Genomic DNA, 20,888 nt, shown 5'->3' with positions numbered 1-20,888 from the left:
ATGGACAAGGAACCAGACACTACTTCACTTTCTATTCTTTTGCACATTTATTTATTTTAAAAAATGCAATTTATTGCAATATTTGCACTTCTAATGTTGTCACAAAACAATGAATTTCATGAGATGTTCGTGACAATAAATTCTGATTCTGATTTCAACAGAGGATATTAAAGAGAGGATTGTATCACCTAGTTCAGTAGAAATAAAATAGTTAACAAAATTTTGTACAAGAGATCAAAAGAGTTACAAAATTGGGAAGAATTTGTTGGAATTTGAGTTCCAAACCTTTATTATCTTTCTATTCAATACATTAGACAATACAGAATCTATCTGCACAGAGAGTTCAGAATATTTTACTAAAAATAAAAAGTAATTTGCTGTGGGGGTAGGGTGACAACAACTGTTGTCGTTAATCTTGATGCCTTTGAGAGGACAAATGCCAGGTGCCTCCCAGGGGAGAGTCCAGAATTGGATTAAAGATGTGGAATAAGCTATTTAAACAGCTTTCATCAGGCATGTCGCAGGCACGAAGGGAAGGGAGATAGAGAGAGAGAGAGAGAAGCAGCATTTTGTGCCAACATTTTGATGATTCCAGCAGAACTGGATGACTTTGCTGCAACACCATTTTGAGCTGAAAGGGACTGAACACATTTTAGGTTTCTTGTTCAGTTCTTCTGTGAGGTGTTAACTATTGCAGGGATCGGCAGTTCAAACACTGAAGCATATCTTCATCCACAGGATTTACCAAGACATTCTCCCAATTTTATGAATATTTTTATAGCTTTGAACATTTTAATATTTGAGAAAACCCATTCTTCAGCTGAGACATTTTAGAGACTGAATGACTCTGGGATTCAATTCTCCTTGGCAATGTTATGATTTTATGTACCTTTTCAATCTTCACAATCTTCAATCTTTTCTTAATGTCCCTTCTCTATGTTATAGAGTCTTGCAGAATGGAAACAGGTGCTTCGGCCCAACTTGTCCATGCCGATCAAACTGTGAGTCTGGTCAAATGCTTGCTGGTTATCCAGACGTGGAGGACATTGGAGCTGACAATCCCCTGTTCTTCCTGTGATCAGGAATGTGAGAGATGGGAAAATTGATCTAAAATTATGAACATGGAAGAAACTAAAGTTCATCAGTAAAATGGCTGAAACCAGTTCAAACAGGATAAGTTTGGGGCTTAGGATGCAGGAAAGCAGAGTCAGCACGATTAACATAAGAATCTTCTATCCTTTGTGACAAGACCATAGGACTAAGATAAGGAATGGTAAGGTACAATAGAATGTAGGAAGTTGAGGTAGTCTGGATCAGATAAGGGTCTCCTAGCCCTGGACAGAAGTACCAAGTCATACATTTCTAATTAGCTAACCATACACAGATTTATACATATGAAATTAGCCAACCCTAGATAGAATGAGTCAACTCTGCATATTAAGAGACTGTAGCCCAGAGAATCAGGAAGGTGTGAATAAGGACAATGACATGATGGGGCACCCACAGGATACCCCCTGGTCCTCCAAGTGTACTGAAACTGCACGTAGGCAGGAAGAATTACCTATGCCAAACCCATCCAGGGGGCAGAAGAATGTAAGGGGGAGGGCATTCTGATACTGAAATTGACTGTATAAAAGTTTGGTGAGCCCCAGTATGTGTGTGTATTCCCAGGGTAAGGGGAAGCACCCAACTTTGCATTGTTGTAGTAATAAATGTTCTTTGTTCTCAATTTTTGTCTCGAGCAATTTCTTTAAAGGTACTTTAATTCCTAACAAATGGGGGCTCGTCCGGGATCACACTCCCTCCACTGACAGAGTACCCCGACGACGAGAGTAGGTGCACCCCGGCTGATTCAGCTGGACTCACGGGCGACGGGTGGCTGGTCAGTGGAAGAAGCGAGTGATATCCGAGAAGAGGCATTGAGAACAAACGGCGGAAGGACGTGCGCTAGAGCAGTACTGCCAGAACTCGGTAAGAGTATTTTACTTGTTCCTAAGTATGGGAATAGCGGGCAGTAGAGATGAGAGTCCTGATACAGGACGTGACCACCAGATAGCTACGTACAGCCCGCTTGGGATGATGTTATCTGAGTGGGGCACAGGAAAGACCCGCGGTAAAGACAAACTGACGACGGTCAGGTATTGTTGTAATGAATGGGTGGGATACCCGGTTAAAGGGAGCTCCGTGTACTGGCCAAAATTCGGATCCGAAGATGAATGGATGTGTGAAGCTTTGAACTTATGGCTCTATCAAAACCAGCCAGACAATGTTGAGAGCAGGGAATATGCAGCCTGCTGGCTCAAGGGATCCATTGAACAGCTGGTTTTGAATGAGAAAGAATCCAGGGATAAGAGAGAGGAGGAACCTCTTGTCCCTGAATCACAGGGTTGGGATGTGTTACATTCCCTCCCTCCACCCTATGTTCCTCCTATGCCAGCTCCTATCTTTCCTTCCCCTCCTATGACCTACCCTTCTGCACCTTCCCCACCTCCCCCACCACTAGAGAAGAGAGAAGAGAGCAGGAGTGGTATGATAACTTGCTCACAAAGCACTCGATTACCACCTCTGGTGGCAGGAGAGAGAGGTAACTTTAATTCAGAACAGCGTGAGACTCTTCAGGAAGAAAGGGCAGAACCCTTTGATTCATTTCCCAGGGAGCAGGAACCCAGACCTAATAAGCCAGAAACCAATTGGATGAGACCACTGCGGGAAGTTCCCATGGGAGAGGGTCTCGGTTTCGTAAATGTGCCCCTGACCAGTACTGAAGTGTGTAACTTTAAGAAAGAACTGACCTCCCTGATAGAAGATCCCCAGGGATGTGCTGAACAGTTAGACCAATTTTTGGGACCATATATATATACAATATGGGGGTCTCGACATAGAATCCCCAGCAGGGGAACAATTGGTACTAACAGGTTTTGTTACCAACTCAGCCCCAGACATTAAGAGAAAATTACAAAAGACAGAAAATTGGCATGAGCAGGGAATAACCCAGCTTCTACAGATCACACAAAAAGCATTTGTCCAGACATCTGAGGATAAGCAGAAAGCAAAGGCTAACATTTTGATGCAAGCAGTTAAAGGAATAGTAGATGAGTAACATGAAAAAAGGCAGGGACTGTGTGCCAGCTCCTGAATGTTGGGAGAAGTGCAGGGAGTGGGAGAGTAGAGACCAGAGATAATTTCATAAATCACGACTTCCCACTTCAGTCACTGACCAATATTGATTAAAATTCATGCTAAAAATTAAATGTCATAAATGATCGTTTTTCAATACTGTAGAATTAGCGAATTTAACTACCAGTTAATTCCAATTTATGAAATAAATTGTATTTAAATGTGATTTTGCACAGGGAGTACCTGAGAGTTGAGTGATGTTATAACATTTGCAGGGAGAAATGTTTGCGCAAATAGGGTGAGTTCTATACATCTTAACTTTAAGTGTATGTGAGATAAAGAAAGGATCTGATGTGTAAAGTGGCTGGATCAGCCAGTTGAAGGGGGAGTGTGCATGTCCCTTTAAGTGCACTGTGGCACTTGAAATTGAGGCTTCAGGCTCTTGTCTTGCAGTTAGAGGTATGGAGCCCTATCAACACATTTAATACATTTCTTCTACACATTCAGCAGTCAAGGTCCGTGAGTTTAAAGATCACCCACCTCTGGAGAATAAAGATACCTCTGGGGATTCCTATGGGGATTCCTATAAGTTTAATCATTCATTTCTCTGGTGCATTTTCCTCTGGAGTGAAATTAATGCCTCAGCACAATTTCTCTGTATTGCCGCTGTTATTTAATTCATGATAACTTTCCCCCATTCATCAGGTTTATATTTAAATCCGGTAGTGCGGAAGTTACATTGTAAATAATCACGGAGGTAAACCCTGCGCAACTGGATTCAGCTTAATGGAGAAATAAACCTGCGAACTGGTCTATGGTGCTGTGTGAGTACTGCAATAGGTGGAATATGATTTAAATTGGTGGCATAGTTCAGAACAATTGGGTGCATAAGAATAATAATATCATTAAGAACTCACAGATCTTGTACCGGATGCTATTCAGTACATCTTGACTTAAGGACTGGAGAAATTGGCATGTTAGAATGAGATTGGCATGGTACCAATATTTCTTGATTCAATAATGACTCCACAAGCTCCAGGATTCATGCAGCAGAACTTTTAAGTGGAATATAATAGAAACTAGCCTGTACTTAAATTATTGTGTGTGCAATCTTCATAAGAACATCTTTAACTTTTTTTTGGTGCCTGTTTTACAGACTGTTTTAAATAAGGCCAGCTCCTGTGAGCTGTGGCACAAGGCATTTTACTTAAGGCAGAACTAAAGGTTGAATATGTTTCAAGTTCTCTTGCAGGGGCTCTTGTGCTGCAATGTCTGTTATGTACTCACTCTAACAAATTGGAGGGTTGTGCCCCATACAGACAAGCAGCTCCAACTGCATTTTAATAAGGTCTAACATATTCAAAACCCATGCAAATATGGTTTGTGTTTCATTTTACAATTTTTACACTAACACAAAGGAAAGTCAGATTGTTACAAAGTGCCGTAATTTAACATTTTTTTTCGTTTCTTTAATGGTTTATTCAGTTATTGTTGTATTTTACTTGTCTTTTGATTATTCAGTTATTGTTGTATTTTATTGCAGTTTTCAATGAGCTTGACATTTATTGTGGTTTTATTCAGTTCTTATTGTATTTTATTGCAGTTTTCAATGAGCTTTACATTTATTGTGTTTTATTCAGTTCTTATTGTATTTTATTGCAGTTTTCAATGAGCTTTACATTTATTGTGTTTTATTCAGTTCTTATTGTATTTTATTGCAGTTTTCAATGAGCTTTACATTTATTGTGCTTTATTCAGTTCTTATTGTATTTTAATGCTGTTTTTAATGAGCTTTACATGTATTGTTCATTGTTGTTTACTAATTTCTTTGGAATATTGTTTGTTAATGTTTTAAGCCCCCCTGGAATAGGGGCAGCAGAGGTTACAATTCAGCTCCTTTAGAATGTAGACAGGGCATAGATTTAATGTATAATCATAATGGGATATAAGGGATCCCAATACGGACCAGGGGAATTAAACAGCTTTAGTGGAGTACATCTAATTTGTATCATAGCCTACACAGGTATTAAAGACAGGAGTTTTGAAGCGATAGCACAAAGGACATGGTGGGACAAAGACAGACAGAATGGTAGTCAGGATTGTACATGTAACAGAGAGAGAGAGAGTTAATACATATGCTAATGTACACAGACAGGCTGCAACTCACAAGTTCAATGATATATATGCTAATGTTAGCAGACAAGCTGCAACACACAGTTAAATCACAAGAAACAATCCCCCCCCCTGCTTGGTCACTTTTCATCACCCCATGAAAGGGAGCACCAGTTTCCAACAACGTGAGCTGCTTGACACTTTAATATCAGGCTCCAAACAGCCTTCGGAGATCGGTGGCCCTAGGGTTTGGGGCTGAAGAGGACATCAGATACTAGCCACAATTCAACGGAACCGCCTGACTACTCGTTCGCTGCTGAAGGCAGCGTTTCTCAGAGACTGCTACTTGTTCGCTGCTGAAGGCAGCGTCTCTCACAGACTTCGTCAGGACAATGCTTACAAAAGTCGGGTGGTTAAAAGACACTGCTTCAATGTTTCAACGTGAATCTGCCCATGCCCATGTTCAGACGTGGCAACTTCGGACTGATGTGGGATGGACTAGACTCTTTACTGAGAACTGGAGCCTGATACTCACAACCCTAATAAGCAGCTGGACTCGCTACTCTGACCTTCATGGTGCTCCCCTACCTAAAGACTTTACACAGACATTACAATTCGGTTATTGACCAGCTGGGTAAAACTACACCTTACAATTGAAAGATCAGTATTACTGATCTAAAATAAAAGTGAGGAAGGGGGGGGGGGGGGGGGGATCAGTCACACTGACACTAGTAACCAAAGATCAGTAACACTGATCATGGTGAAAGATCAGTATTACTGATCTAAAAGAAAAGTGAGGATTGTGAGAGATGGGAAAATTGATCTAAAATTATGAACATGGAAGAAACTAAAGTTCATCAGTAAAATGGCTGAAACCAGTTCAAACAGGATAAGTTTGGGGCTTAGGATGCAGGAAAGCAGAGTCAGCACGATTAACATAAGAATCTTCTATCCTTTGTGACAAGACCATAGGACTAAGATAAGGAATGGTAAGGTACAATAGAATGTAGGAAGTTGAGGTAGTCTGGATCAGATAAGGGTCTCCTAGCCCTGGACAGAAGTACCAAGTCATACATTTCTAATTAGCTAACCATACACAGATTTATACATATGAAATTAGCCAACCCTAGATAGAATGAGTCAACTCTGCATATTAAGAGACTGTAGCCCAGAGAATCAGGAAGGTGTGAATAAGGACAATGACATGATGGGGCACCCACAGGATACCCCCTGGTCCTCCAAGTGTACTGAAACTGCACGTAGGCAGGAAGAATTACCTATGCCAAACCCATCCAGGGGGCAGAAGAATGTAAGGGGGAGGGCATTCTGATACTGAAATTGACTGTATAAAAGTTTGGTGAGCCCCAGTATGTGTGTGTATTCCCAGGGTAAGGGGAAGCACCCAACTTTGCATTGTTGTAGTAATAAATGTTCTTTGTTCTCAATTTTTGTCTCGAGCAATTTCTTTAAAGGTACTTTAATTCCTAACAGGAAGAACCATTCAATAATAATAATAAAATATTTGCAATAATCATATCAAAGGATTGTTCCCCCCCCCCCCCCCCCCCCATTCAGAAACTTTGACTTTGTCTGTTCAGGTGTACTTTACTTCAATATATGTTAAACCAGCTATTACTTTGTTAATCATATCTTTCAAAGGGATAATCCCATGCCACATTAACATAGCAAGTAACCATGGGTTATTTGACCCAATAACTGGAGACAAGGAAAATTAATTTGATCTTGCAGTAACTGTTCATGTCCATTGTTGTCCCTATTTCTATTCATTTGACTTCAGCTGCAATCATTTCCACATTAAGGCAGACAGACTCTCCAATGAAGGAGATGAACGGTCGGTTAGAAGGGTAAAAGACTCATTTGACTCATGGTTAACATTAATGACAGGTTCTCAGAAAGCCAGACTGACCTTTGGGCAGTATTTAAGAAGACAGATCCCAAGAAAAGACACAGGAACATGGCAAAGAGCGAGCAGTAGGAGCCTATCTGGTTGTTCAGGCCTGCCCTGCCCTTGTCTGATCATGGTCGATCTCACTCCAGGCCTCAATCCCTCCTCCCTGCCAGATCCCCAAAGCCCTCAATTCTCCAATCTTTCAAAAATGCATCCTCCTCCACTTTAAATAACTACATTGATCTAGCCTCTACAACTTTCTGCAGTCAAGGATTTCAGAGATTTACCACTTTCTGCAAGAGGAAATTTCTGTACACCTTGGTTTTTAAAAAATTGAAATTTTGTCCGCTCATTTGAGATTCTCCCACTTGTGAAAACATGTCAACATCTGCCCTCTCATGCCCCCTTAGGATCTTATACATTTCACTAAGATTCATTCTTCTAAACTCCAAATAAGTGGAACCCTCTTGGGAATAAAAGATAGAATGTTAGATGGTAAATCTGCATGAAGATGTACTAATTGAAACTACATGACTCTGATCACATCCTATTTCTGTTTGGTCAATATTTAGAATAGATTCTCTATCGAGAACCTTAATGTTAATTAATTTAATTTAGATTGAAACTAGATGCTTCAGATTCATCCAGAATAATTCATCACTGTTATTTTCTGCACTGGATAAATTAATCCGTAAATTAATTGATTAAAAAGATTACTATGATTAATCAATTTCTCCATAATCATTGTATTATGCAAATAACCTAAATATAGGAGCTGAAGCAGATAGGCCCTAACGTTTTTTCTCACCCCTGTCAGGTTATTGTAAGAATAAAATTACCTTTGTTTCAAACATCTTATCCTTTAATCCACCATAAAAGTTTGTAAAAACTCAGTATCCAAACAAGATTGCAAGGTTCCTGCTACATTACTGATTAGAGGGAGGGCAGTGTGAAATGATTTCTACAAAAATTGACCTCATTTAAGGAAACAGCTGGTGCCACAGAAACCAAGACAGTGTTAACAGAACTAAATAGAAAGCAGATTTAAACAGGCGCAGCACACAGTCAGATCCAACAAATTGCATGAAATTGCAGTTTCTCTGAGATAATATAAAGAAGAAACATTAATCAGTGCATCAGCAGAACTTCCATGCTCTTCAAAATTGCCTTGGACTCTTCACTCAGAAGGAATGGAATGAACAAGTTTGAATTGAAAGCAATAAAAACATGGAGCCTCCATATTGATGCAATCACAAAGAAGGCTCACAGCGGCTCTACGTTGTGAGGTGACTGAGGAGATTCGTTATGTCACTGAAGACTCTTGTAAACTTCTACAGGTGTACAGTGGAGAGCATTCTGGCTGGCTGCATCACTGCCTAGTATGGAGGCATTGACTCTCAGGACAAGAATAAACTCCAGAGGGTTGTTAACCTGGCCTGCGACATCACAGAAACTAGACTTCACTCCATTGAGGACATCTATATGAGGCAGTGTCTTAAAAAAGCAGCCTCTGTCCTCAAAGACCCCCACCTCCCAGGCCACGCCCTCTTCACTCTGTACCATTGGGAAAAAGGTACAGGAACCTAAAGACAAGCACTCAATGTCACAAGGACAGCTTCTTCCCCGCTCCCATCAGATTCCTGAATAATCAATGAATCAAAGACACTGCCTTCCTTTTCGTGCACTATTATTTTAATTTTACTTTTTATTTATAGTAATGTTGTAAGATAGTTAGAATATGAATGTTTGCTCTACGATGCTGCCACAAAACACCGAATTTCGTGGCTTGTTGATTATTCTGATTCTGTATTTCTGACAGGGCAACATACTGGAATGTTGATCTGGATTGCATACTCAACTCTTGGAGTGCATCTTCAGTATAATCTATTAGATAGAGGATCTCTCCACACATTCTTTACAGGTTAGTCTAGAAGGTTAATGTTAGCATGTTAGTAATGTTGACCCTCTGAATAAAAGGTTGCAAAAGGACAACGTGTGGAAAATAAAATGGGAATGTAGGCAGAATAAAACTAGTGTAAATGGGCACTTAATATTTGGCAAGACATGGTAGGCTGACATTTTCACGCTGGATCTCTCTATGATACTAAAACCCAGAATAAATTAACAAAGAAAACACATTTTGAAAAGAATTGCTGCTAACTGAGTGCCACCAAATCTAAAAGGATCTAAAGTAGTTGCTGTTGACAGGAGAATCTGGACTATGACTTTATCACCTTTGTCATTTGTTGACTTAAAGCCTTTTCTACCTCAGACTGATTGGTAACAATAGTAAGTTCAGCTGCTCTTAAATAGCAACAGATGCTTTTTCCATTTATAGTGATGGCTGTATTGTCAGGCCTGGAATGCAACGAGAAATGATACGGCATGCTTGAGAGAACTGACTGGAGATAAAAGGCCTCTGTCCCAGACTTCGTGTCCCCATTCTCTCTTCAGCCTCTGTCCCTTCCCTTTGCTGTCCTGACATCTCTTTCTGACATCTAAACATGCCACCCAAGAAACCTGACCCCAAGAAGGAAGAGCCAAAGAAGGAGGTGAAGCCTCCTGAGCCGGAGGTTCCCAAGGAGCCTGAGTTCGACCCCAAGACAGTAGCTGTGAGTACATCTCCCCTATCAGATACAGATTTCAGTGTAAATCTAAAAAGTGAGTTCTGAAAATAAAGCAAAGTTTTCCATGGGAAAAGCTGTACAAAATGGAACTCACCATGTTTGAGCATCCAGGAATAAATATATTTGAAGTTTTACTTGGTCATTTTTCTTCTCGTTTAAGATGTTTCTTTTCAGAGGTTGCGTAGGCAGAATGGGGCAAGATTGAACAGAAGCTTGTCAATGAGGACAAAGATTTTGGTGTCAAAGTCAGGAGCAGGAGGAAAATGGAGCTGTGAATCAGACAGCTTGTATCTAACAGCATATTTTAGTATAGTAGTTATGGCGCAGGTCTCACAGCTTAGAAATCTTGGCAAGATGTGAAACTGAATTCAATAAGCCTGGATAAAAGACTCTTGGACTCTCCTCATTTAGCTAAACACATACTGTGAAATGGCACCAGAAAAATAACTCTAAAAGCGTATGGTGAAAGTTGAACCACATCACCAATTTAAGGAAAGTATTTGATCATTCCTGCTCAACCTGATCTACATGTCATTCCAGTCTGATGTTATTCACTGAATCTGACTGACCTCTCAGCTGCCTTCTTGCAAACATTGAACAAGAATGACCAGTTTAACAAGTTCAAGGCATAAATGTTACTTCATTGCCTTTGTGCTAATAACCAGGAATCAATTTATTAGACATAATTTATAATTGCAATCAGATACAAGAATAAAAAATATTGAATGTAGATGAGAAGCTATCAAGTAGTGGTTAAACTGCAAGAGGAATAAAGAAACTTCAGATTTGGAAAGAGGGAATGGCTGGTTAAAATGTGGGGCTTGAGGTGAAGCTAAGCTGAGCTTGGAACAGGACATTGAGAAGGTAGAAGGTTAATGCATGCTTTAACGGGGCAGTCTCTCAGGGTGGAGAGTATGTTGTTTCCACTCTGGGAGGTGTTGATGGAGTGGTATGGCAAATGGTATGCTCTTTCCACCATTTTTGCTGGACTTGGTGCTCTTGACAAGTGGTTTCAAGGTCTTGGTAGCTTCCTGCATGCTTCTTCTCAATTTTGATCAGTCACTGGCCACAGATTCCACAAGTCTGTGAGGATGGTCAAAACCCAAGGCTGGGGTATGGGCGATGAGAAGAGAGGGAAGATCGGTGTGTTAATTTGTTTCTATTATCTGCTCAGGGATTTTGATATTGACATTGTATATCTGAAGTGGATGTATAACATGTTCAGTCTTCTGCCTGAGAAGCAGGGAATCATAAAGATTGAGAGCCCTACTTTTATTTTATCCACAAGCCTCAGTTTCACTGCACAAGTGCCACCTAATGCAGAAGAATTAAATGATCAAATTTGCTTCATTCTTGCAAAAAGAACCTTTAACATAACCAAACCTCTAAATTCTTGTAGATGAGCATTTTCAAACAATCTTTGATAATGAGCCATGAAAATAGTAAGTGATCAAAGGTTCAGCCAAAAGTGTTTGGGCTAAAGCCATCTCAAGGGAAGGCGAAATATGGAGGGTTAGGGAGTGAATTGAAAGGTTTATGACCTTTCTCTAGTCTCCATAGATAGCCTGATTTATTAACTATTTCCAGCATTATATTTTTATTTCTGATTTCTAGCAAGTTACAATATTCGTGTTTGTCCAGTTTTGATCCTTTTCTTGTGGCATTTACATCCATTGTCACCTTGCATTGTTAACCTTTTTGTCATCTAATTTCTCTTGCTTCCTCTTTAATTTCCCTCTGTTATGTCTCTGAGTTACTTGGGAGGCTTCTTAAATAACTTAGAGATGCAAGATTCAAATAACAAAAGAGGCTTTACTTACTAATGCCTTCTACTATCTCAGGAAACTGTTCACACTCACACTCCTATACATATACATTAGCCCCACAGTGATGCACTACAGTTAATACAGTGAGAAGGGTGTATTCTTCAATGGTTACAAAATAATTATCCTGACTATATAACATCCCTCCTTTCCCTTTTCATACTTTTATATTTTAAAACAATCTGTTACTTATTGAAAAGTCATTGACCTGAATTTTTACTGTTTTTCTCTCTCAAATGATATCTAACCAGTCAAGTATTATCAGCATTTTATGTTTTATTCCAAATCTCTTCTGCATTCACAATATTTTGATATTGTACAGATACAAAATTGCTGGCAGAAAGGAAGGGCTTTGCCATCAGTCTTAAAGTTGAATTCAAGCTCTTGGCAATGAAGGATCAACCAATCAATTATTTCAATTAAAAGTCTCATCTATTTTACTTACACACACACACACACTACACAAACATAAATAAATTCATCATTTTGCTCACAGAAAGTGAAAGATCTGCATATTGATCATCTTTCTGATGCATTTCCTATTATGTTTTAAAGTAACCCATTAGAGGTTTTATTATGAGCTCCCATTTCATTTTAGTGTAACTGTCACTTTAAGGGTTAACAAATCAAGCTGCAAACATGCACAGCTTTGGAGAGACAGAGGGTGGGAACAACTCATACAGCAAGTACCAACTTCACTACTTTTGAAGAGAAGGAAATCTGTTGCTTTTCCAAGGACTCAGGTGGAGAGAGTCGTGTGAGTGAAAAGCATTAAAAGAACAGCACACCTTGTGAGGAGCAGCCATCTGAAGGAAAAGTGTGCTGGAGTGGCTCTGTGCAGTGATGGACAATTTGTTTAATTCTCCCTGTTAGGGGAATTATTGAACCACACCATGATGAAAGGAAAGGTCACTTTGACCTGTGCCTGGGATTTAGAAACTTTGCGGAAGTCACACATTTCAGTTCCGCTATGAAAGAAAAAGGGGAGTTGTGACAACCTCTTGTCCGAAAGGACATTAGCTCTGAAAGCAACTCAACAAGGATTTGAGTTTTCAGCAATCTGATCATTCAGTCTCTTCCACTTCCTTTGTGATTACTTTGCATCATTTTAAGCGTCTTTGTTTCAACACTGGATTTCTAAGACTGACCTTGAAATGACTTTCCAGAATTGTGCCTAAGATGTCATTGTTTTGGGTATCACACACACACACACACACACACACACACACACACACACACACACACACACACACAAGTATATTTGCGCATAGTGGGGGTTAAGTTACTTAGTAGTTAGTAATTAAAAAGTGTTTTTAAAATAACATTGTCTTGGCAAATTTCTATTGCCTGCTGATCTGAGATGTAACAGTTTGAATTGATGACTCCCGTCTTCAATGAAGTGATAAAGCTTTGTTGATAGTCAACTTGTTTGACAATTTCAAGTTCAAGTTCAATTTTATTGTCAGATGTACTAAGATGCAATGATATAGTTGGCTTTGCGAGCAATCCAGATGGAAATTAATGCACACAGTACAGAAGTGTAGAGTAACAGAGAGAGATCAGATAGTACAGAGAAAAGGGAATATAATTTTATTATTGTGAGATTCATAAGGAGTCTGATAACAGCAGGAAAGAAACGGTCCATGAACCAGTTGGTGGATGATGTCACACTTGTGTATCTTCTTCCTGAGGGAATGAGGGGTAAAGAGAGTGTGCCTGGAATGGGAGGTGGGGGGGGGGGGGGGGTTGTTGTGTGATGGATTGAGCTGCATTCACTCTATGCAGTTTCTTGCAGTCTTGGGCAGAGCAGTTTGCATACCAGACAGTAATTAATCCTGATAAGATACTTTCAATGGTGCTCCTATAGAAGTGTTAAGGCATGCAGGGAGTAGAGATGCTGGGGTACTTTCTTGGCCATTGTGTCAACATAGGGAGACCAGGACAAGTCATTGGAATGTTTGAACATAGCAACTAAATTTCTCATACTTCTATAATAAAACTTCCATTCTAGGCTAGGGGTCAGATCTGTGTACATCTTGATTTTGCTGTTTTTTGTTGACTCTGCTTTCATGAAACATAAAGGATTAAAGGCACCATAGAACACATTATTACAAGTTATGGAGAATGAATCATGGCTCACAGAAGACATTACCTTTTTCATATATTCTCAGTATATGGGAAGCCGTTAAGCCCTTTTAGAAAGTGCCAGATTTCAGAGCAATCCCATCAATTCTATTTCCACATTTTATCTCTACATCCTATTCTGTCCTCACTACCACCCTCATTCTCCTTCCACCCACCTATATTGGAATGACTTCCCACTAATCAGCACTTTTTAGGAAGTGGAGGGAAATCGGAGCACTCAGTAGGGACACATATAGTCAAAGTGAGAACTTGTAAACTCCACTAATGTAGTGATTGAGGTGAGGTCTGAACCATAGTTGCTCAATCTGCCGCCAAATAATTATACTTTCCTATGTTAACATTAACTGCAGTTATAAGACTTTTTTCACCTGCATAGGGTATTGTGATGTTTCATAAGTTATTTTTATGACTTTAATTTTTTCACTATTGGCAATATGTCTTTTAGCTACCTGAGTCCTAATCGCTCATTGCCTCCATTTTCCTAGCTCTCCTCCTTTTTTGATCTAATGCTAATAGGAGAACTACAATGTTCATGGGAGGAGTTTGAGCAATGTGGACAAACTGAGAGATTTTGGGGTCCGAGTCCATAGGACACTCAAAGCTGCTGCACAGGTTGATAGTTTTGATCACGTTCAAGAGCTACGAGGTAATGTCACAATTATATCAGACCTTGGTTAGACCCCACTTGGAATATTGTGTTCAGTTCTCGTCACCTCGTTACAGGAAATATGCAGCTGCTATAGAGAAGGTGCAGAGATTGAAAAGGTTGTTGCCTGGATTGGAGAGCATGCCTTATTAGGATAGTTTGAGCGAACTTGAGCAATGGAGGATAGGGGGTGTCCTGATAGAAGAGTTCAAGATGATGAGAACTATTGATGGTGTGGATGGCCAGAACCTTTTACCCAAGGCTGAAATGGCTTACACAAGGGGCCATAGATTCAAGGTGCTTAGGAGTAAGTACAGGGGGATATATAAGAGATTAGTCGGTGCATGGAATACACTGCCGGCAATGGTGTGGGGGCAGGATCTTTGAAGGGGCTATTAGATAGATACATGGAACTTAGAAAAATGGAGGGTTACTTTGATGTTAACAGGCCTTTTGGCCCATGAGCCCATGCTGCCCAATTACACCCAATTGATCTACAATCCCGGTACATTTTGAATGGTGGGAGGAAACTGGAGCACCCAGGGAAACTGGAGCATAGGGAGAAGGTACAAATTCTTTACAGAGAGCACGGAATTTGAACCCCAGTCTCGATCACTTGTGCTGTAAGAGTTGCGCTAACCTCTCTGCTAACTGTGGTGCTCCTATTTTTTTTAAAGTAGGAAATAACCATATCACCATCGACGGCACGGAAACAGACCATGTCGGCCTTTCGAGTCCGCACCGGTTGACCAAATGCAGTAGGAAATTCTAGGCAGGGCCTGAACTGTACTGTAGATTTCTATGTTCTATGTAATGATGACCTCCCCACCATCAGAAAGAAACCCATGTCTCTGAACAAACCTTTGGTTCTTTGCATGATACAGACATTTGATGATACCTGCATCATGCCCTTTAAGTTACCTTATTTTATTTAAAGTATTATAAAAATTCAGATGGATATTTTGAATTAGAGACATAAATACTTCTGCACTGTTGTATAATTGTTATCATATTTAATGTAATTAATTATTTTTATAAAAAAATCTTAAAACTTTAACCTAACATGAGTATTCATTATTTTCCAGGTTGAATTCACTCCTGATCAGATTGAAGGTGAGGTCCTGATATTCATTGACACAACATAAGTATTTTTATAGAGGGGAAAGATAATAAAAAATGCTTTTCATGGCATCATCAAATATTGAAAGAAAGATAAATGTCAAACCTGTGCTGCCCATCATATTCTTTCTGGATAGATTGACAATCCTGTTATATCTGGGTCTTCTGGTTATAGATTTGCAGAGTACCTAAGAACATAGAACAGCACTGGCTAGGATCAGGCCCTTCAGCCCACTATGTCAGCCTCGACCACATGGTTCATCAAAACTCACAGAAGTATGGAAGAAGCCAACTAAACTTGACTGCTTTACAGGGAAGGGGGCCCATAAACTGTGAGCAGAGTCCTAAGGGTGACATAGCCAAAATAAAAGGTTGAGAATGGCTGGTCTAAATACTTCTTAAGGGTGAGGGCTAGGATTAGTGTTCAGGTTAGGGGCAGGGTTAAACATTACAATTGTATCTGCTCTCATCAGCTCCCCTGGCAGAGTGTTCCAGGCACCCGGTGTAAAACAAAACTTGCCTTACATGTTTCTTTTAAACTTTTGCCTTCCCACCATAAAACTATGCTTCCTAGTATATGACCTTTCCATCCTGGGATTTAAAAAAAAGACTCTGACTCTCTGCAATGTCTCTGATCATTTTAGAAACCTCTTCCAGGTCTCCCAACACTCCAGTGGAACAATCCACTTTGGTCCAAATTCTCCTCCTTGTCAATACACTCCAATCCAGACAGCAATGTAGTAAATCTCTTTTGCACCATCTCCAAACCATCAGCATCCTTCCTATAGTGTGGCTGAACCTTCATAGTGATTGCTCCTTTCATATTCCTGATGGCCGTGGGCTGTTCAATTAGATACTGTATATACTTTTGGTAATAAAAGGAAATGAGAAATTAAGGCTGATTTTCTTTCACCAGAAATGAGTGGATAGCTGGTGAAACCATTTTTAAAGTTCATCCCCCAAAAGATCTGAAAAGAAAGTGTGTGAGCACTGCCGTGCGAAGAATTCAGACACAAAGTTCACAGACTGCTCAACAGGCTTTAATCAGCTTAAACTCGTACACACCAGGTCTCTGCACCTTCCTGGCTCCACGTGCCCGACTGACTCCCATTGGGCCGGCTCGACTCTTTATACGGCTGGTGATTGACTGCCGGCAGATGGGGCCAGCCTCCCAGGTTGCCTACCTGCAGGTACAGTGTTTACCCCCTGCAGTAGGCCGGTAGGAATGCAGCCCATGTAATGGTTGTATCACCACAATGTGGTATTTCTTGAACTAACCTAGTCTATTTTGCTAGGCTTGGTGGATCATTTCCAGTGACTAGGTGGAGTGAGCAAGATTCTAAAGACACAGATAATGCATCAGGTTTTTGTTGATTTAGATGGCTCCCTTTGAAACATCAGACCATCCCAGAGCACGTCACCAGTATTCAATCACTTTCAGAATTGTAATCATTGTTATAGAGATCCAAGGCACAAACAACAATAAGACAAATGGCGTGTTAAATTAAGGATAGATAACGGTGAGACAATGAATGAATTCCTTTGTCTTTGAATAAAGATATGCCTGCGAGGCTCTGGGTTTAAAATCTCATTTGAAAGATAGTAACTTCAACAGTGCAGCATCTAGATTATGCCATTCAGTTCTAAAACTGAACATATTCACAACACGACAAAAAGAAAAACATTAAAATTCTGAAAAGGAGAACCAAGAAACTGGCAAGGGAAGAAAAAGTAAAATACAAGATTAATTTAACAAGAAACATTAAAACAGAAAGTTAAAGCTCTGTAAATATATGAGAGAGGAAGATTACCAACCTTTACAGACTAAGTCAGGAGAAATTGTACTGGAGAAGAAGGGAATGGCAGAGAAATTAAACAAATTACTGGGACCTAATGATTTGTGTACCTATAGGTTGATATAGAGATAGTGGTAGCTTTAGCTGTCGAAGCTCAGTAACTGGGTAAATTCAAAGGAGACGAATCTTTGAATGTGAAGTGAGTCGAGAGATATTAATTTAGGTGCAGGAAACCGGCTCTGAGGTATATAATGAGAAATTAACTTTTTGAATTTCAGAGCAAATTCAAGTGCCTACATCTCCTTCTGCTTCTAATGTTTTTTTTTGGCTCAAAAACAAGTGCTAACACAGAACTATAAACAACTCTCTTGTTAGTTGATCACAGCTGTGGCAATAGTTGATTATATTGAGAATATAACGAAGAGATTACATGTAATCCCTGAATCCAGAAGCATCACTTTAAATGAGATAAAAGGAGCAAGATGCTTTGCATCAATTCATTAAATGTAACCTCCCTACATTCCTATAATCTTTGTGTGGTTGTCATCATTACTGTCGAGAAAACTCTGAAAGGAGTTTTAACCAGAGAGTCTACTTCTAAACATTATGGAATTGTTGCATTTGTATTCTCAGGTGACAGAGAAGGGGAGCAATCAGCCCAAACTGTGAAACCTTGCTCTGTCAAAAAAAAGTATCTTGCACCATTTTTCAGAACCACACATTGGTCGCTTGAGTGCATTGCTGAACACTTTAGACCAGGATCAACCAGCTTTAAGGCAGCAACTTAAGTGGGAGAAGAGGGAACAAAAAAAAGTCAATTGCAAGAGAAAAGATGTTGTTCACTTTTATTGCCATTGGCCATTGACAACTATTTTCTGCAACAAAATGGTGGAAGCAAGAAGAGGTGATGGAGGGTGGTGAAGAGATGGAGTGTAAAAAAATTCTAAACTCACTCAGGCACTACCCTAATGAGCAAAAGCATCGTCATTGGAAAGTCCCCTGCCCAGAATGTCTCACTGCTTAGTTTGGAAAGGTTACCTGAGATAGCAGGAGTACATTTTAATTGCCAGCAGCATCTAAACCATACCCCCATAAATGTTTAATTTTAAGAGAAGCAAACAGCTGGCTACCAATAATGCTTGTAGAACATTGACTGCAATTTTCAGATACAATTGCACATGTTCTTTCCCCAATGGTAATCATGTGGAAGTGAGATTGTAGCAGGGAAGCCACATGTATAACTGTGCCTTTTATCTTTGCTGCAAATTCTTCCACAAGTGCAGACTGGGGCTTTTTCCTCTGGAGCGTAGAAGATTGAGAGGGGACTTGATAGAGGTGTTTAAAATTTTAAAAGGGACAGACAGAGTAAATGTGGATAGGCTTTTTCAATTAAGGGGGAGATTCAAATTAGAGGATATGGTTTAAGATCGAAGGGGGAAAATTATAAGGGGAACATGAGGGGAAATTTCTTTACGCAGAGGGTGGTGGAGATGTGGAATGAGCTTCTGGCAGATGTGGTCGAGGCGGGATCATTGGTTACATTTAAGGAAAGACTGGATCGTTACATGGATAGGAGGGGACTAGAGGGGTATGGACCGGGTGCTGGTCAGTGGGACTAGGAGGGTGGGGATTTGCTACGGCATGGACTAGTAGGGCCGAACTGGCCTGTTCTGTGCTGTAAGTGGTTATATGGTTATATGGTTAAGTATTAATGCTCCACTTATACAAAATGCAGAGCCAAGCACAGTTAATGTCTGATTCATTTGCTGTGAGACTCACTCCCCTTGTATTTAGTACTTTCCCACTTTGACATATCTCTGAAAGTAAATGCAAACAAGTCAACTCTTTATTGAAATGGATCACTAGTCTACATCAGTCAAGAATCACTGACCTTGAAGAACATCAATTTTATATTTTACTCCTATGGTCGCTATGAGACCCGTTGAGTTCCTCCAGCATTTCTGTGTTTTAACTACCATCATAGCATCTGCAGACTTTCATGTTTCAAACCCTATATCAGTCAAAGAGAGGCATATAGATTAGCAATGAGTACAATTTAGACAGTGATATGCCCTGTGGTCACTGTAAAGAGCAAAAAGAACTTGAAATCTGCAGCATCTAACATCAGTCTGATTATGGTGGCAAAAAACTTTCAAAAGCCCTTGCGCTCCTCAACCAGTTTTCTTCTTTCAGATTTCAAGGAAGCATTCACCCTATTTGACAGGACTCCCAACTCAGAGATGAAGATTACTTATGCCCAATGTGGTGATGTCATGCGTGCCCTGGGTCAGAATCCAACCAATTCAGAGGTCATGAAGGTCTTAGGACGACCCAAACAAGAAGGTAAGTGTTTGAAAGGACGATACGGACAAATGTAAAGAGTAAATCCATGAGGAGGCCGTTAGGTACACCCTGTAGTTTTTAAAAAAAAAGTATTCTTTACTTGGGTGTGAAAGGTACAAGATCAGTGTTCATCAGCTAAGAAAAGGCAAAAGCAGTGGAGGGCCTTTTTTATTCAATTATGGTGGTCTGTATCATGAATGCATTCAAAAATCTGTATACAGATATGTTTCAGCACCCTTCTCAAAGTTATGAAATTCTTTACTGCATTAAATCCCATAACTAAATGCTTTCAAATCTATTTAAACTATGATTGAGGAAGTATGAGGACATCACAATAGTTACATGTCAAAATAAGTAGATTTATAAACATCCCTTTCATGCATTGAATGTCAGTGTTATAAGCATGAAGTAGGTTTCGCAGTTAATGTTATTATACAGTATATGCATTTTATATAGTCTTCTAGATTAGCTAAATATCAGCGATCTAGTTTGAGCAATTATAGATATTGTGGATTCTCAGATGAATGTATGACATTTATAAATATTATCCTACCTCAGTTAAATGTCCATGATATAACTGAGTATTTATAGCCAAGCTGGTTCCTCAGTGTAATGTTAATGGTATACTGTGAACCTTTATAGAAAGATATTTTGCTTCCTAGGTTAAATGTCATGATGCATAGAAATTATTCTTTCCTTTTTAGTCAAGGGAGAGAATACTTAGGCGGCACGGTTGGCACAGTGATTAGCGCAATGCCTTTACAGCGCCTGCAATTGGGACCTGGGTTCAAATCCCATGCTATCTGCAAAGAGTTTGTACATTCTCCTCTGGTCTGCAAAGGTTTTCCCCGGGGGCTCCGGTTTCCTCCCACTGTTCGAAATGTACTGGGGGTGTAGGTTAATTGGGGAACAATTTAAAATTTTTTTTAATCAAATATAAATCAAAGCAAAATTTTAATGTAAATCTAAAAACAAAGAAAAATTTATTATTCACAGTTTCAGTACTGTGTAGAGTTCTGATCACAGGGATCACTTCTATTACACTGGAGTCAGTGTAGAGATTTGCAGTGAGTCTGGAATGCAAAATTGTGGCTATGAAAAATAGATTGGATTAACTGGGATTGTTAGAGGGAGAGATATTTAAAATTGTGATGGCCTTGCTTGAGTAAATAGGAACAATATTTTTTGCAGAGTGTTCAAAAGCCAAAAGCATAGATTTAAAGTTAATCATAGAAAAGTGAGAGGGGAGCA

At 39.7% G+C, this 20,888-nt stretch overlaps 1 protein-coding gene and 1 long non-coding RNA gene across 2 annotated transcripts in view; one reads left to right on the top strand and one right to left on the bottom strand.

Annotated features, from left to right (window-relative positions):
- Window positions 1–261: 261 nt before the first annotated feature.
- On the bottom strand, window positions 262–10,163 carry LOC138755674 (uncharacterized). The gene is made up of 2 exons (XR_011352464.1): window positions 9,860–10,163; window positions 262–1,072 (listed from the first exon to the last, which is right to left on the bottom strand). It is a non-coding gene; the product is annotated as an uncharacterized lncRNA (long non-coding RNA).
- The window catches only part of LOC138755673 (myosin light chain 1, cardiac muscle-like), a 24,044-nt gene continuing 12,724 nt past the window's right edge, over window positions 9,569–20,888 (top strand). Inside the window, exons 1-3 of the mRNA XM_069922083.1 lie at window positions 9,569–9,750; window positions 15,465–15,492; window positions 19,488–19,637. Of these exons, the coding sequence (XP_069778184.1) occupies window positions 9,643–9,750; window positions 15,465–15,492; window positions 19,488–19,637 (286 nt within the window). The 5' untranslated portion in view covers window positions 9,569–9,642. The remainder of the gene's footprint in view (window positions 9,751–15,464; window positions 15,493–19,487; window positions 19,638–20,888) is intronic.

Source organism: Narcine bancroftii, chromosome 2, assembly GCF_036971445.1.
Source record: "Narcine bancroftii isolate sNarBan1 chromosome 2, sNarBan1.hap1, whole genome shotgun sequence".
In the NCBI taxonomy this organism is placed as follows: Eukaryota; Metazoa; Chordata; class Chondrichthyes; order Torpediniformes; family Narcinidae; genus Narcine; species Narcine bancroftii.
Note: the sequence above shows the minus strand (reverse complement) of the source record. Positions and strands in the feature narration are given on the sequence as shown.